The sequence below is a fragment of the Brienomyrus brachyistius genome, chromosome 18, assembly GCF_023856365.1.
Source record: "Brienomyrus brachyistius isolate T26 chromosome 18, BBRACH_0.4, whole genome shotgun sequence".
In the NCBI taxonomy this organism is placed as follows: Eukaryota; Metazoa; Chordata; class Actinopteri; order Osteoglossiformes; family Mormyridae; genus Brienomyrus; species Brienomyrus brachyistius.
The window spans coordinates 12,366,611-12,383,139 of record NC_064550.1 but is presented as its reverse complement, the minus strand read 5'-3'; the positions used below and the strand labels follow the sequence as shown (position 1 = coordinate 12,383,139).

The 16,529-nt window shown below is 44.9% G+C and overlaps 3 protein-coding genes and 2 non-coding genes across 5 annotated transcripts; 1 reads left to right on the top strand and 4 right to left on the bottom strand.

The window, feature by feature from the left end:
- Nucleotides 1-722: 722 nt before the first annotated feature.
- Nucleotides 723-3,377, bottom strand: rpl23a (ribosomal protein L23a). The gene is made up of 5 exons (XM_048984315.1): nucleotides 3,246-3,377; nucleotides 2,137-2,317; nucleotides 1,590-1,766; nucleotides 1,288-1,357; nucleotides 723-784 (listed from the first exon to the last, which is right to left on the bottom strand). The coding sequence occupies exons 1-5, from the start codon at nucleotides 3,268-3,270 to the stop codon at nucleotides 770-772; spliced, it is 468 nt and encodes a 155-aa protein (XP_048840272.1). The 5' UTR covers nucleotides 3,271-3,377; the 3' UTR covers nucleotides 723-769.
- Nucleotides 854-919, bottom strand: LOC125713544 (small nucleolar RNA SNORD42). The gene has a single exon (XR_007383622.1). It is a non-coding gene; the product is annotated as a small nucleolar RNA SNORD42 (small nucleolar RNA).
- Nucleotides 1,457-1,519, bottom strand: LOC125713545 (small nucleolar RNA SNORD42). Its single transcript, XR_007383623.1, has one exon. It is a non-coding gene; the product is annotated as a small nucleolar RNA SNORD42 (small nucleolar RNA).
- A 349-nt stretch (nucleotides 3,378-3,726) lies between the features above and the next one.
- Nucleotides 3,727-11,335, top strand: LOC125712884 (ras-related protein Rab-34-like). The gene is made up of 11 exons (XM_048983438.1): nucleotides 3,727-4,024; nucleotides 5,826-5,952; nucleotides 6,335-6,426; nucleotides 6,517-6,582; nucleotides 7,479-7,580; nucleotides 8,196-8,260; nucleotides 8,863-8,914; nucleotides 9,001-9,082; nucleotides 9,412-9,502; nucleotides 10,261-10,368; nucleotides 10,504-11,335. The coding sequence occupies exons 2-11, from the start codon at nucleotides 5,899-5,901 to the stop codon at nucleotides 10,566-10,568; spliced, it is 777 nt and encodes a 258-aa protein (XP_048839395.1). The 5' UTR covers nucleotides 3,727-4,024; nucleotides 5,826-5,898; the 3' UTR covers nucleotides 10,569-11,335.
- zgc:174895 (uncharacterized protein LOC100126024 homolog) lies at nucleotides 11,228-16,173 on the bottom strand. The gene is made up of 5 exons (XM_048983442.1): nucleotides 15,966-16,173; nucleotides 15,539-15,632; nucleotides 14,413-14,559; nucleotides 11,901-11,996; nucleotides 11,228-11,741 (listed from the first exon to the last, which is right to left on the bottom strand). The coding sequence occupies exons 1-5, from the start codon at nucleotides 16,086-16,088 to the stop codon at nucleotides 11,533-11,535; spliced, it is 669 nt and encodes a 222-aa protein (XP_048839399.1). The 5' UTR covers nucleotides 16,089-16,173; the 3' UTR covers nucleotides 11,228-11,532.
- Between the last annotated feature and the right edge of the window lie 356 nt (nucleotides 16,174-16,529).

Here is a 16,529-nt window from a genome sequence, read left to right as displayed (position 1 = left end):
GGCGTCTTGTCAACGTCAGCTAATTAACGTTCATCAATTCATTTCTTACAATCGATGTAATATTTACAATAAAGCCCGAAAGGAAGTTTTTCAAAGACATTGCTCAAATGTGACCCCTGGCGGTTGTAAAAAGCACCCCACCAATGCTGGTCATTACTGAATGAAATACGATTTAGACCTCAGTAAACATATAAAAGCTCTGCTGTAACCTTCAGGTCAAAATTTCATTCACCTTACAGTAAATATTCCAGTAAAAGCAAACAAAGCATTTAACAGGTGAACTGACACCAAAGATGGATTAAAGATATGACAACCAATCAGAAAACATCACCCACTGGCACTGCACCATTTCACCCTAAGAGGACTGTTTCCTTAGGTAAAGCTCCCAGGGAAATCATACTATTAAAAACCAAACTGTCACTAACTTAAGTAAAAATCAATCCTTGCAACATCAATGTTTATCAAACCATCAACAAAGACATCCCAATACTACCAGAAGATTCAAAAACCAGCAACAGCCTGCAGTTAAGCGACCTTCACAACACAAGCAGGATCACTTACAAAATGTGCCCAATCCATAAACTGAGCATTTCTTCGTGCCACAAAAACTTAAATTCAATGGCACCGTGTGCCACTTTTTGAATGTGATGACGATACGCATTCAAGATTACATTAAGCAACATTGAACGCATGAAAGTGAAAGCAATGAGGACAATAAGACAGAATTTTAATAAATGTTTATTCTGCTGTACATTCAGCGATGAACAGTTTAGATGATGCCAATCTGAAAAGGGAGAAAGGGGAAAGGTTAGCTGCTGTTTCCAGGACAGACGTACGGTCAGCATTTACCATCGTGCATCAGTGGTTCCTTTGAAAGCATCACAGTGGTTCAGATGCAACAAATTTCCATCATTTGCACAAATACATTGCAGGGACAGGTTTAATTCAGACATACAAAGCCTTAGAACACAAATGCTGAAGTGGCAACGAACACCGAAGTGCTTCTGGGACCATGGCCAGTCTGTATGTACACACCACTATTAGTATAACAAATGCTATGGCTTCCTATTCCAAGCCCTCTCTCTCAGTAGCATTTAAATGAACACATTGCCACACTAGCACTATACGGTCAAATAAAACTTGACTGCTGCATCTTCCTATCTGAAAAGTAAAGGACACACTTGGCGTGGCCAAGCCATTCTACAAAACACACACCCTAATAGTTACCCTAAAACGGCATAAAAAGCATCCACAGGGTTCACCGTGTTACCAAACGGAAGGACCCACCTTGTTAGCAACATCCAGTGCATCGTAATCTGGGGCAAGACGGACGTACGCCTTCTTCTCGCCGTCGGGCCTGAAGACGGTGAAAGCAAAGGCCACCATCACAATCCTACCCAGCGTCGCATAAACTGCATCTCTGACTCGGCAGCATTACGTCTGCGAGAACATTCCTCTGCATCAGTGGTTCCTTTGAAAGCATCACGTTTCAGACACTTAAAGTGTACATCATTCACAGGGGTGGCTAGGTAGTGTTTTGGCTTTTTCCCATTTCAAACATTTTCTTGTTAAAAAACAACGGAGCTCACCTGATCAGCGTGTTAACTTTGGCCACGTCGATGTCGTACAGCTTCTTCACCGCGTTCTTGATCTGATGCTTGTTGGCCTTGACGTCCACGATGAACACCAGGGTGTTGTTGTCCTCGATCTTCTTCATGGCCGACTCGGTGGTCAGGGGGAATTTGATGATGGCATAATGGTCCAACCTGCAGAGGAGGACAGAGACAAATACGCTTTGCTGGGGGAGTTGCGGGTTCAGACGTAGCCAGTCATCCACCTAGGAAATCAATACCACCAAGTGGCAATATCCTCAGATATATATATATATATATATATATATATAAACAAAAACTGCCACCCCAGTAAACGATTAAGTCTGAACAAAGAGCTCAAGATGCATCAGTTTCAAAAAAGCTTTAATCACAGCAAGTCATGCTTTGATCGCTAATGACCATCACTTGCACCTGAGCAGACAACCCCATGGAGATGCAACTGTAGCCCAACCAGATCCCAAAGGTGGAACCTCTCTGTATCTCCACCTCTACTTGATGATCCAAAATGACAAACAGTACATACTTGTTCCTGTGAGGAGCGCTCTTCCTGGGATATTTAGGCTGCCGCCTCAGACGCTGGGTCTTCGGTCGTCGGAAGGTGGGAGAAGTGCGGATCTTCTTCCTCCTGTGGCTGTGGACACCCTTCAGCACTGCCTTCTTGGCCTTCAGGGCCTTGGACTTGGCCTCTGTCTTGGCCGGTACAACTGCAGGTCGTGATAACAGGGGACAAACATAGCAGTGTTAGGCTACCACCAACAACCCAGCGCTCAGAGCAAAAAAAATGCGAGTTAGCCCCATAAAAATAAAAAATACGATACTAACAATTAAATTCAGAGATGGGACCTTGAAACAGTCTAAGAACTAATATCACATCAACTTCAAACAAGAAATAGCTCGGAAATTTGTGAGCCTTTCGAGGAATAGCTTCATAACACGTGGATCTACGTGGTGCATCAGAAATAAGGTTTGAATCAGTACGTCATGCTTTGCTCGCCAAGAACATCTTATGCATTACCCACTTCGACCCACGACTGACTTAGAGAAAACACAAGCCAGAGCACGACTCTGAAACCAGGAACAGACATTTACATTTTAATTGAGCCGCAACGTATCCTATGTACATTCTGTACTGGATTCCGATAGCCACCTTCATCAGACAATTACATTCTTTCGAAACTGCTTCACAAAAACACGAAGAAATAGGCAGCCTTCATCTCACCGCACCGTGTAAGGTTACCAACGCGGCGCCGCCGCGGTCCTTCACGTGGGGCACAAGGCCACAAATCAGCGATGACAAGCACAGCTACCAAGCACGATCAAAAACACACCCAAAGTATATCGGCAAGCTACCGGAAAACGTGAGGATTTTACTAATACGTACTATAAGATCCCTATCTTGTATTTTGCGAGAAAGCACCCAGCGATGTATCACGGCTAACGTTAGCAACAGCGCTAGCCTCACACGGTGCTCAGAATGAACACCTCCACACATTAAAACTTAGATATTGTGGCCAATATTTCACTATTATAGCAAGGTTATTCATCCAAATATACAGACAGTTTAGTTAAACATAAACTTCTGGGAGATTTTAATAGCTTTTTTTCGGACTTAAATGGAGAAGCATTACAAACCTTCCTTCTTCGCCTTCGGGGCCATCTTGGGAAAGAACGAACAGACGGGGTTTCCTTTGGTATATTCACAAGGGTCGAAAAACGGACGAAATATCGCGGGATAAAACCAACCCCAAGCTTGTGGGAGCTGTAGTACGAAACTGGAACACATCTTGTATTCAGCATTTTTCTACATTTCTGCCTAAACGGATTCCGCGAATCACGTTCTGGAATGTAGATCATGATATTTCTTCAACAAATCATATTAAACCGACTTTTACAGCACGAATTCTTGTTTTAGAATGGTTACAATCCCACATTGTAACTATTTTATAGAACTGGTGTATGCTTAAAAACACATGTGTTTAAATAGCATGTAGTCACATATTTCCATAAAGAGACAGAATCCGATTCACACTGTGCCGCCAAATCTTACTGGCATATCCAAGCGTCATCAGATGTCTGTCTTTAGGGGGCGCACTGGCTCTTTACATCTTCTGCCGTGCTTCATGATGGATTTGCTTGCTTTATCGTCTGTGTTTAAGGCAGGTTGACTCTCTCTTGGGCTTAATTCGAGTCATATGTTCGCGGCGGTGTGTTTTTCGCGGCGCTGTGTTACGACTTGGGAAAAATAAGATATTATTCATTTCTGCTGGATCCTCATTAAATTCCGACAAACTTATACTCCGAACAATTCCACGTATCATTCATTTATGGAATAAGTTAAAAAAAAAACCAAATCAGGATTAAATATTTCTCGTTGTCACGTTGTCATGAAATGGGAGGATTTACTGTCTGAGGTATGTAGTCTATGAGATACGGACTTATGTAAAATTCGTAATTAACTACTACCACATGATTACTAAACATATCTGTGTGCAAGATGATGTCACATCACTAACCGTATTTATCTACTTGAGGGTGTCTTCTTATTCGATTGCATAGCTTTTACTGTATATTCGATGTATGCATATAATAGGCTGTCTTGGCTTTTATGTTTGTTTTAAAGAAACAGAAGCAAACGCCCAACTTCCTTCACCGACATCAGTTGCTCACGTAATCATATGAATGACCTGTCGGTTATTAATCATCTTTAATTCTCTCGAAATTTGAGACTAGCGAGACGTGCTTTAATTACCTCAACAAAACTTTGTAATATTCTTAAGAACTGAATTCTATATAATTTCCTAAACGCACGTATATATATGCATACATACCATGTAAAGCATATGCGGTTATACATTGAATCATTCAATAAATAGGATTTCACGAAGTAAGCATTTGACGGTGAATTCAGAATGAAAAATCTACTTTTGGCATTCAGATGTTTTTTGTTTTGTCTTTTTTTTTTTTTTTTTACTTCTCGGTATCTATATTTAAGCAGGTTAAGGAACTGTGCCTTTCCGTAACGTGTGTTGGAAACCTAGGGGGCAGGCAGGGTAGTCATATTACAATTTGGCCCTTGAGCAAGGCCCTTAACCACTTCAGGATTGGATACTATTTGACCCTTCACCCTAACCTCAGAATTTGCTCCCACCTGTAACCTACATTCATACATGTGTGTCTGTGTTGCTCATGCACAGCAAATTGGGGAATATGAAAATCAAAGAATTCATATGCACCCGTACTCATACTTGTAAAAGTGGCAAATATTCATTCATTTAATATACAGTATACACAGATTGTTAGGTGGTTTGATATACCTGATTATACACGAGTGGTTTGTTTTGAGGGTTGAGTCAACATTTAAAAAAAAAACTCACTAGATCCACTTCAGCAGGTGAAATAAAAGGGAACCGATTAATCACCAATAACCATATTTGTTTTTCAAGTAAAGCAACTATGATTGCACTCCTACTAGGTGGGTCATGGCACATGAAACAGGAAGGACACCACAGTTACTAAATGCCATTCAGTAGCTGCTTTCCTCTCTGATTAGCAGAAATAATTCTGAGTTGGTATGTTGAACAATAGCAGCAGTGTAGTTGTGATGGGGAGGTAACATGTGACTAATGGCTGAGAGCTCAAAATAATTATTTACAGGGCTAAAATGCAGCTCTGTGAAAGTGTCTCTATGGGGAGTCCTCAGTGCTGAACTTCCTGAAGGCTCTGCTGCCAAATCTGTTGAAACAGTCATACAAGAACGTCTTTAAGGGGTCGTCAGGTGATGTGACACGTGACCATCTCATAGTGACATGTGACATACTTAGGTGTCTTGAAATGTTAGACTTTATATGGAAGGATATTTTCCTCTTCTTTTTTTTTCCCTGGATATCACATCTAGCTCATGGGAGTTTTACTTACCCAGAAATGTTTCGAGGGAAGAATGAAAAATGATTGGTTCAGGGAGATAACCAATCAGATTGTAGAGGAGGAGACAGGACTAAGACATCAGATTGGTTGGTCCTGCCTCCCCTAGTTACTTGGACCCACATCCTCTACAATCTGATTGGTTATCTCTCTGAACCAATCATTTTTCTTTCTGTCCTCAGAACATTTTTGTGTAAGTGAAACTCCCATGAACAATCAACTATCCAAGATCCTCATTCACGAGATTAATGTCAGGGGGTGTAGAAAGGGCTGTCTTGTTTTCTTTCACAGATAAGACTCGAGTCGGAAACGCTTCCTGACCCAGCAAGCTGACTCTGTATCGCCAGCCTGGTGCACGGCCACCATGAGCACACTGCCTCCTATCCGAAAAGATCGCCTGATCACCCAGCTCCCTCCGGTAACCCATTCAAAGTTTACCATCCACACATTTGTATAATGATATTTGACATGAATTTTCATTTTGTTAGAAGAATCTGAAAACAATATCCCAAAAGTATCACGGCATATCCATAATACCCCCCAAGAATATAAGTTTGAATGATTCCAGAGGCCCCTAACTAAGTGATGGAGTCCCTGATAAAATTGGAACATAATTAGATCGGTCTGGGTTGGGGGCCCAAAATCTATAGCAGCACCCCCCGTCTCAGGTGTGACCTACTCCCCCCATCCTCCCCTTCCACCCCAATCTTCCATGAAGGACCGTCAGAATCCTCTGATTCCTGGTCTTGTGATTTCACTCCTGTATTCCACACTGAATAGCATCTTCACCCCCCCCCCAGTGTTTCACAAAAGAGGCAGCTTTGCACACCAATGACAGCTTCGACAGCAAGGTGACGAGCGCCTGCCATGAGCAGAGGCTGGCCGGGGCAGGGTGAGCTCCGTCCCTCGTGCTTCTCGAGCCCTTCTTGGGCGGCAGGGTGCTTGGTAACCGTCCTCCCATGTCTGTGACCCTGCCCTGCAGGTTTACCATCTCCAAGGTCATCGTGGTGGGTGATGTCGCCGTGGGAAAGACTTGCCTCATTAGCAGGTGAGCGAAAGGCTGGCTAAAGGCTGCTCCATGGCATGTCTCATTAGCGCCGTGCTACTGTTGAGGATCAGCTTACGGTGGTCGTCTCACTTCCTGATAATTGTTTCTGAGATGCCTTTAACATGGTGGTTAAGGAAGTAAACCTATAACAAAAGTGCTTTCATTTTCAGAATGTGGGACATTTCAGGTGATCCAAACTCCTACTTGTATAAATGGGTAAATCTGTAAGCAGTGCTGATGTTGACCTTCTACACTGATGAATCTCTAGGGTGACTAGATAATCCACAGGCAGGACACTTTGAGGTAGGACGGGATTTGTGAACCACCATTTCAATTAAATGGACCTGGCTTTCACTTGAGCATTAAAATCTCGCAATGTGTTGATTGGTCAGTTTCCTATAATCATGCACGTGTCACTAATGTTAATGTGAAACAGCTGGATGTCTTTCAAACTAGTCAAAGCGCAAGAAGAACTGAAATATTTAGCCAAACACAGGAGCCTCTCAGTTGTAAAGTGGTTTGTAAAACCTGAAGTAGCTCAAGGTGTCCGGCCTGACATGGATTATCTGGTCACCCTATGAATCTTTTGAAAGAAACAACGATTTAAGCAGGAAGTATCGCTTGCTGAAAAATAAATAAATAATAAATAATAAATAATACAGTGTTCCTCACTGAAGTCCTTGGAGTCTGCCATGCAGTCCACATTTTTGCTCCCTCCAAGGTCCTGGTAGGGAGCTGAGAGGGAGCAAAAACATGAGCTGACTTTGGGCCCCTGAGGACCGCACAGAGAAACACTGGATTAACGCATCCTGTACTGTTTTTATCTGGTTGGCATTCGACTGAGCCAACATTGCCATGTCTGAATGTACATTTCGGGCTCTCTGTGCTCCCACCAGGTTCTGCAGGGACACCTTTGACAAGGGCTACAAAGCGACCATAGGGGTGGACTTTGGGATGGAAAGGTTTGAAGTGCTGGGCGTTCCCTTCAGCCTGCAGCTGTGAGTCAGTTCACAAACTTCATGCACTGGATAAGTCATTTTCACATGATTGGTGCTGCACAGGGGCATGGTGGTGCAGTGGTTAGTACTGTTGCCTCACACTCTGGGACCCGGGTTCGAGTCTCCGCCTGGGTCACATGTGTGTGGAGTTTGCATGTTCTCCCCATGTCGTCGTGGGGTTTCCTCCGGGTACTCCGGATTCCCCCCCAGAGTCCAAAACATGCTGAGGCTAATTGGAGTTGCTAAATTGCCCATAGGTGTGCATGTGTGAGTGAATGGTGTGTGAGTGTGCCCTGCGATGGGCTGGCCCCCCATCCTGGGTTGTTCCCTGCCTCGTGCCCATCGCTTCCAGGATAGGCTCCGGACCCCCGGCGACCCAGTAGGATAAGCGGTTTGAAAAATGGATGGATGGATGGATGGTGCTGCACAGCAGTTTACCGTAGATATTTTCAGAGAGAATCACAAACAGGTGGTTCAAGAAAAAAATACCAAAATTTCCTCTGACCTCATGTAAATACAATCCCGGTCAAGTGCTGGCTGTGAATGTACAGATTCTGGAAACCTCCAAGGAATTTCCCACATGATCACTCTCACCACAGTCTTACCCCCCCTCAGGTGGGACACGGCTGGTCAGGAGAGGTTCAAGTGCATCGCCTCCACTTACTACAGAGGAGCTCAGGGTAGGAGGCTGACCCTTCCCTTTTCAGGGAAGCCCTCGATCGGCTCTGCCTCTAAGGATTCACAGCATGTCCATAAATGTACAAATTGATGAAACCTCAGTGCCGTGTACCTGCTACTGTAGGGTGCGTATGGTGATGCATAAAACCATTAACGTTCTGGTGTCTTTTAAAGTTGTTGGATATTTGATAAACTTATATTTAGAGGTAGGCAGAAGTGGAAAGTTAAGGTCCAGAAAGTACAAATCCAGATCCAGGTTTTGTTGTTAACCAACCAGTTGAGTACTTTGTGACTGTGACTCTTTAGACTCGACTGGGTAGCTGAAACAAAAACTTGGCCTGGAATTGTACTGTCTGGACCTGAACTTTCCACCTCTGGGCAGTGCTGGACATGTTACTTTTTGGGGGGACAAGGGTTTGTTGGAGCTTACGAAGATCATGTCCAGCAGATAAATCTGAAAGTAGCTGTAGACATTCTGTTTCTTGGAGGTCCCATTTCGTAGCGCAGCATGGGGAGCTGTTCAAAACCAGAGCCTCTGGGAAAGAGGAAATGGATGTTTCTTGTTTGACTTAGATTCCTAACAATCTCCCCTTTGTTTGCCCAGCCATGATAATTGTGTTTGACGTGAACAACGCAACTTCTCTGGACCATGCAAGGTAGGAGCAGAGTGACCTTTTCTCCCATTCTCCCGCATTTGGATGTCAGACGCTTGACCGGGCGCCTTTTCTCTGCGTTCCCCCAGGCAGTGGCTGGAGGAGGCAATGAAGGAGAACGATCCTTCCAGCATGCTTCTCTTCCTGGTGGGCACCAAGAAGGACCTGCGGGTGAGGCCTCTGAAGAAGTCACCGCCCTTTCTGGTCCTGACATGTTTCTCTGCAAATCTGAAAGTCTGGGGTTTTATTTCTTGGGTCTTTCATCCTTGTCCTCCACCCCACTGACACCCCACCTTGTCCTCCACCCCACCTTGTCCTCCACCCCACCGACACCCCACCTTGTCCTCCACCCCACCGACACCCCACCTTGTCCTCCACCCCACCGACACCCCACCTTGTCCTCCACCCCACCTTGTCCTCCACCCCACCTTGTCCTCCACCCCACCGACACCCCACCTTGTCCTCCACCCCACCGACACCCCACCTTGTCCTCCACCCAGCCTCCGGATGAGTTCTCCGAGATTGAACAGGAAGCTATCAAGCTGGCGGAGGAGATTAAAGCAGAATACTGGGCTGTGTCGGCATTGTCAGGTCGGTGGACTCCATTCATTTGTATGCAGGGAATTTATACTTTTATCAGCGTGCTTTGCAGGGCTTTCACCTATGAACACAGGACCTTTTATAAACATATTTCTCCCCAGTTTACCCCAGAGGAGATTCTCTTTTTGCGTACCTCGTCTTGGTCTCCATGAGACACACATGTGAACATAAAGTTGAGAGCAGGTTTCGGGGTCACAGTGAAAGGCTGCTAGCTGGCTAGCAGTGACCCTGAAACAATTGGTGATTAAGGGCCTTTGTCCGGGATCCCAATGGCGGCATTAGCCTGCCGGCCCCAGGATTCTGCAACCTTCTGATGATGGGCACAGAGTCCTAAACAGAGGTGGATAGTTCTGGTCCAGAGAGTAAAAATCCAGACCAAGATTTTGTTTCAGCTAAACCAGTTCAGCACTCTGTGACTATGACTGTTCATGCTGAACTCGTTGGTTGAAACAAAATATTGGTCCGGATTTTTACTTTCAGGATCTGAACTATCCACCTCTGCCCCTACCCAGTGCTTCCCAGGATCATCTGTTCACACAAATTACTAACTTAAGTTAGCCTTTAGAGGGCACTTACACTACAGCCAGAAGCGAAGGGAGGGCGGTGTAGTTCAAGGAACATGTGCAAGTCGTACATGTTCCCTAAGGAGGAGTCTGTTTAAATAGCCAGATAACCATCTCACAGTGGCTTGTGTATGTTGTGGTTGCCGATCAGATGATGTCGCGCTGACTAGCTGGCTGCAATTGCAGGGGAGAGCGTGAGGGACTTCTTCTTCCGCGTGGCATCGCTCACCTTTGAGGCCAGCATACTCGCCGAGCTGGAGAAGACGGAGTCCCGGCGCGTTGGCGACATCGTCCGTGAGTGCCGCCATCGCCCGCGCGGAGCCTGGCCGAATTTATCAGGCTGCCGCACGGTTTAATCGCGGCTTTAATGCTTAGTAAAGAGCGTAAGAAAGCCTTTTTGTTTTGGAATTCTCCGCCATCTTTTGGCAGGTATAACAAGCAATTCGGACGATGTGGACATCAAGCTGAAGAAGCAGGCCTCCTGCTGTCAGTGATGAGGAGGAAGCGGTCAGTCTTCAGTCAGTCACGGTCAAGATGTCTGCCACCACAATGCCCTGGCAGTCAGCACTGGAAAATGAACATGCTACTAAGGGAAGTCAGCAAAGAAAGGCCTTAAACCCCCCCCCCCCCCCCCCCCCTTACCACTACAGCTCATCACCCTTGGGAGGTTCTGTGTCCTCCCCGCATTGTTAATCTGAGTCGAGAACCAGGGTCCCATGACTCTGAGGCATAGAGCCCAGCCTTTGTGTGTTCCGTGTGCGGGGCAGGCATGCAGTCATGCTTGTGATGGTGCGTTTGCACAGATAGGGGACCATGTGATTTCCTGTAACCTTTTCATGTCAGGGATCCATTGGCCTGGAGCGGGGGATGCATAATGTGCTCCTTCAAAATACAGGGCTGCCTGTAACCGTGACAGCAGTTATTTCACTCCTACACATTCTGCAACTCCATGCCTGGTTGAGATCATCCACAGGGTCTCTTTGCGAAATTCATGGTACAAACTCCCACTATAAAATAACATCGCAGGACAGAGCTTGTCTGCTCGACTGGTTTGCCGGGGAATCATATGTTCTTTTCACGTTATTAGCCTGTTTAGCTTAAAATCAAGGTTATTCAAGTTTGTCATAAAAAGCCTTCTCAAAATGTTAATCCATTATCACTGAAAAAATGGCATATTTAATTTTGCAAAGACAACCATGTTACATTGTTTAATAAGAAACAGACTTCCCGCTAGTTAATGGAATAAATGCAGTAGGACCAAGGTGAGCAGAAGTTCACTGCCTCCAAAACAGTCACAGAACAGGACCGCAGACTGCTAACGTAGAGGATGATGCAGATTTGCAGAGCATCAACAGTGCCCCCTTACTGTCACTTTGAGGAAGTACAGGCAACGCATAGAATGGAATCTCAAGGTAAAATCCTAGCAGGAAGCTGAGCAGATTTGGTGAACATTCTAGCTCATAATGTGGAGATCAGGTTCCCACCCACAGGAGAAGACATGCCCTCTGGGCCACTGGCACTGCCCCTGCTGCCAAAGCTCTTGAAGGAGTCCAGGTCCTGCCTGTCAATCTGGGCTTGCAGCTCATCCGGGACACAGTGTGACGATGTGTAGTTGTCTTTGATCCAACGCCCCCCATTGCTGTTTTCGATGGCGATGGCGGCTACACCTGGAAGGGGGCCGTACACACACAAAGGGAGACAGGGATCACAGATGGCGAGGTAGGGGGCAGACAAGGGCTAGCATGTTCTCTACGTCTCCTCAGGAGCCTCAGAACCGCTTCAGGAGAAAACTGTAAACTTGCAGATGCACTGTCACGAAAACCCACCAACGACGGTGGCGCCTAACTTCTCCACCAGGGTGATGGCCGCCTTCATGGTGCCTCCGGTCTCGATCCACTGGTCCACGAGCAGCACATTCAGGCCTGGCATGCAAGGGCCATGTGTGTGTCACTGCATTGGCGCATTCTGCCCTAGTCTATAATGTGTCTGTTGCACACTCTGGATGTGTACATCTGTAATCTGCCCTCTCCACATGCTGCCTGCCCTGATACAGGGGGTGAATCTCAATACCAAGAACACAAAGACCGTACTTGTGGTCTTGCCAAGACCGGTCTTGCAAACTTGCCTTCCAAGAACAAACTTGGGGTGCAATGAATCATGGGATTGGTCTTGTTCAGCAAGGATGCAACTGATGTATCCTTGATGCTTAGAGCAGAGCAAGAACGACATCCAGGGATTTTTACCATCCTCTGCACTTGTGTTCTTAGTACTGGAACTGGTCTTCAGTGATGGAAGATGATGTAAAATGGGTGCATGACAGCGTAAGTTGGTCAAGTACGCATATTGAGATTCACCCATAATCCTTCCTTTCCCCAACTGCTAATTCATTCCCAGTTGAACATTCCCCGCACACATAACTGCATTAAATATTGCCATGCTTTCTGTGATTACACTGCACGACTAAGGCAAACCATAATTACACTGACACTGAAACTGAGGAAAAAGGTTGTTTTGCCTTGATTTGAGTGTGCCTTTCGTAGTAACTGTAATGATCACACTCTGTTTTCCTCAACACCAAACATAGCAAGATATATAAGATATTTCATCACGAGATAAAACAGCCAAAGAAACTCAGTTTCATACTCAATTTTGACTAAACGTACTTACGGTGTTTGGCCTTTGTGTGCAGTGTACCTTTAGTCCATTCTATTAAGCTGTTAAGCTATTCATCATATGGGCTTTGAAAACCATCAACCTGCCAGAGTGGTACCGGAAGTTACACAACGACAGGGGACGCTGCTGTAGACCAGGGGCCGGTTGCACAAAACACCTTAAGTTAAGATTTTCCTTAAAGTTCGAGTTAGTTTCCTTAAAATACAGTCGGCTGCACAAAACACCCTTAAGTCTCCTTAAGATTTCCTTAAAATTTTCTCTTAAGTATTTGTGTTTTTCTCCTTATCTTGGTCTTATACTTAAGGAATCCCTTAACGGTTGCACAAACTAAGGGAAAAAAAATTAAGGTACCTCTAACCCTACCTTAACTGTAACATGGCCGAGTTCATGATAGGAAATAACGAAAATGAACGCATCCCAAAAGAGTGTTCCGGAACCGGGAGAACCCCTTAGATACGCTTAATGATGAGCAATTGATTTTGCTTTATAAATTTGTCCGACCGTCTGCAGTTGGAACACCCCCTAATCCGAAGCTGTGCTCCCCCAGCTGCGTTGCAGTTCATGTTTGCTCTGCAGGTTTGTGCTACGGCCTCCTTCCAGGCTGTAATAGATGATGTATTTCATGTCCACAAGTCAATGGTGTGCAGCGTCATTCATGTCCGCTACCTTCGCTGCCTCATTTGAAAGAGGTTTTGGAGGTGGACCTCCACCTTGAAAATGACATTTTGTATGCAATAAATTCTGGTAATGAATTATTTATTTTCTAGCACATTAGGTTGCAGTCTAAACGCGAGTGTCATAGAACGTTAACCCTGTTTCACGTTCAGCCGAGCTCGCTAATTAACCATAGCCTGTAACGTTACCCACCCTTACAGTCTACATTATATCTATACCTTAAATTCTTTGTGTAATAATAACTTATTGAAAGAAGATGAGCAACTTATGTACAGAGATCTATTTCGCTGTCAGCAACAGACTAACGTTAACAGTTCTCTCAAGTCATGTTAGTGATTTAACCTATCTGAAGTCGTAAGTTACAGTAACTCTTACCAGTTGACGTTATCTTACCAGTTTTGTCGCATGATCTCATTTTCGGCCAGAACAGATAAGTTGTATTTTTTTTACCTCTTGGGTGGGCCTTTTCACCAGACTTCTTGAATTAATTTTCATTGCAATTTCCTACCACATTCATTGTTTTCTGTTAGCCGATATTTGCGGAACAAATTTACTTCTTAGTATGTTCTTTTTTATTGTATTACTGTATAATCTTTTCCTCCTCTGAAGAATTTGGCTTTCATTTCTTCTTTTCTCCCTTTTTTTTTACTTTGTGAGTAACTTTGTGAGCCGATAACGGGTATCACAAGTAGTCGCGAGTGCAAGCAGTTTCTATGGAAACGGGACAATTTTACTGCTGTAAAACGTCTTTCAATGTTCTCTGTCAACGTCTGTTAATGTTTTTCCTTAACTAAGGAGACCATTTAAGGGGTTCTGTGCAGCACCCTTAAATAAATCCCTTAGCTAAGGAGAAGTTAAACCTTAAGTGTCATACTTAAGGGGAAAACTTAAGGTGTTTTGTGCAACCGGGCCCTGACTTTTATAAGAGATAATTCTCCCTCCTGGAGTGTGTGTTTTAAGATGAAAGGTGCGAGAGTGGAAGGGCGTCACCTGCTCTCAGCACGTCCAGACGCACCTCCATGAGCTTCTGGCAGCTGGAGTAGTCCTTGTAGGCCTGCTCCTTCGTCTGCACGCAGAGGTGACCTGCCTTCCTGATAGCCAGGAAGCCCTTCCCCAAGCGGGTGGCTATGGCTGAGCCTGGGGGGGGGACGAGGTTGTTTTGGCAAGCTTTAATTCATTTCTAGAGGATATCACAAATTCAATTCTAACTACATAAAATGTGTGTTATTGATATCGGAAATTCAGTTTTAAGTAGTTAAAATGCCAATTCTTGATATCAGACATTCTGTTTTGGCTAGTGAGATTCAAAACGTTTTTCTTATTAATTTCAGTGTAAGCTGAAAATCAAACTAGTTCAAATACCAGTTTCTAATATCAGTAATTTGACTGTAACTAGCTATACTTAAAACCGAATTATAACTAGTCACAACTGAATTCCTGATATCAGAAACTGACATTCTGACTAGTTCAAAATCCAACTCCCATTGAAATAAATGACAAAAACTATTTGAATCTCACTAGGTAAAATACAATGTGTGATATCAAGAAATGGCATAACTAATTAAAACTCAATTTCTGATATCAATAATGTGCATTTTATCAAATTGGTTGAATTTTTGATGATATGAATTTGCATTCTGACTGGTCATACTTGAATCTATGATGTTCCCTAGAAATGGATGAAAACTACATCGACATTCCATAGATTCTGCACCTGAATCAATAAATACAATGAAAATTTTATAACCCCTGGTTCCATCAGTGCCAAACCAAACCAGCTAGATTCAAGCGTGTTGAACTTAACCCGTTTGGGTTCAGATTTTGATGATTAGATCTGCCCTGTGACTGTAACACTTTATAAACTTGGCTCAGAAGTAGTTTTATGTCCTGCCCAGTCAACTGATCTGTGGTAAAAAATAGCCATGTGGGACCTTCCCCTCCGCGGACGCCGAGAGTCCCTCTGCACACTGGTGTGCATGAGCCTGCAGACCTGGCTGGGGGTGAAGGTCCACTGCACTTAGTTGTATTTTAAGGCATGTAGTGTTATAGGATAAACCATAGAAGTTACTGTAGGTCAAAGGCCTTACAAGAAAATGGTGATCAGGGCCTGTCTCACCTAGAATGAACCCCATGGCATCGATCCCGGCCACCAGATCGATGGACGTGTTTTGGAAAGGCTGAAGTAGGTCTGTCACACAGTCGGAGAGAGCCTAGACAGGAATCCAAAACAGATGGATGTGACTGGTGTTGAGTCTGACCATGACTCCCATCCACGAAACCAACCAGCCCAAAAGAGCAGAACATTCCTCTGAGTTTGTGCAAACTTGGGCCAAACCCGAACTCCCAGAGACGTGCTACTGCAAACACACGTCGGACAGCTGACCACTGAACGAGAGGCTTTGTTTCTGGCCTGCAGTCCGTGCTACGAATTTGACTTGACTTATGTATCTGCTTGGCTGTAATCCCAAGGAGCTATTGTACAGAGGCAACTCGTGAGTGGCACTAGTCGTCACAGCACCGTGGAAGAATCCGTGTCTGCCCACCTGGTGGTTGCAATAAAGCCGAGATGGGTCCAGCCAAGCGAACCTGGGACCCTTGGTGTTGGGAGCCATAAGCGAAAGATACCAGCCTCTCGGCCGGTCTTCTGGCACGGCCAGCGCGTCCATGGAGAGTCCAAGAGGGCGGCTGAGCTCGATGGAAAGGAATGAACTGAAAGGGGAGGGAATGGAAAGTTTGTTGCATGGTGCGGGCGAGAGAGAGAGAGAGATCCTAGACAGCCAATTACAAACTGGGTAAAGCGGATCAGGTTTCAGTCTGCCTGTGTGGGACACAAGAAAATGAGGTGACATGCTCTGCAATTGGCTGGTCAGCTCCACCAATGGCAAGAGTATTTTTCTGTGTGCTCCATTATAAGCTAATGTTTAACATTCTGTCCACTGACAGTTCTACTTCCACATGGGTTTGCAGAATGAGTCTGAGAAACCCTTGAGCACAAAGACTGTCCAGCCCCTAAACTGCTGCTAGCCTTAAAGGGACAGTTCATCTCTAAGTTCACTGCTTTAACCACCACAGAAAGAAATAATGGTACTGAATGGCATTCTATTTGA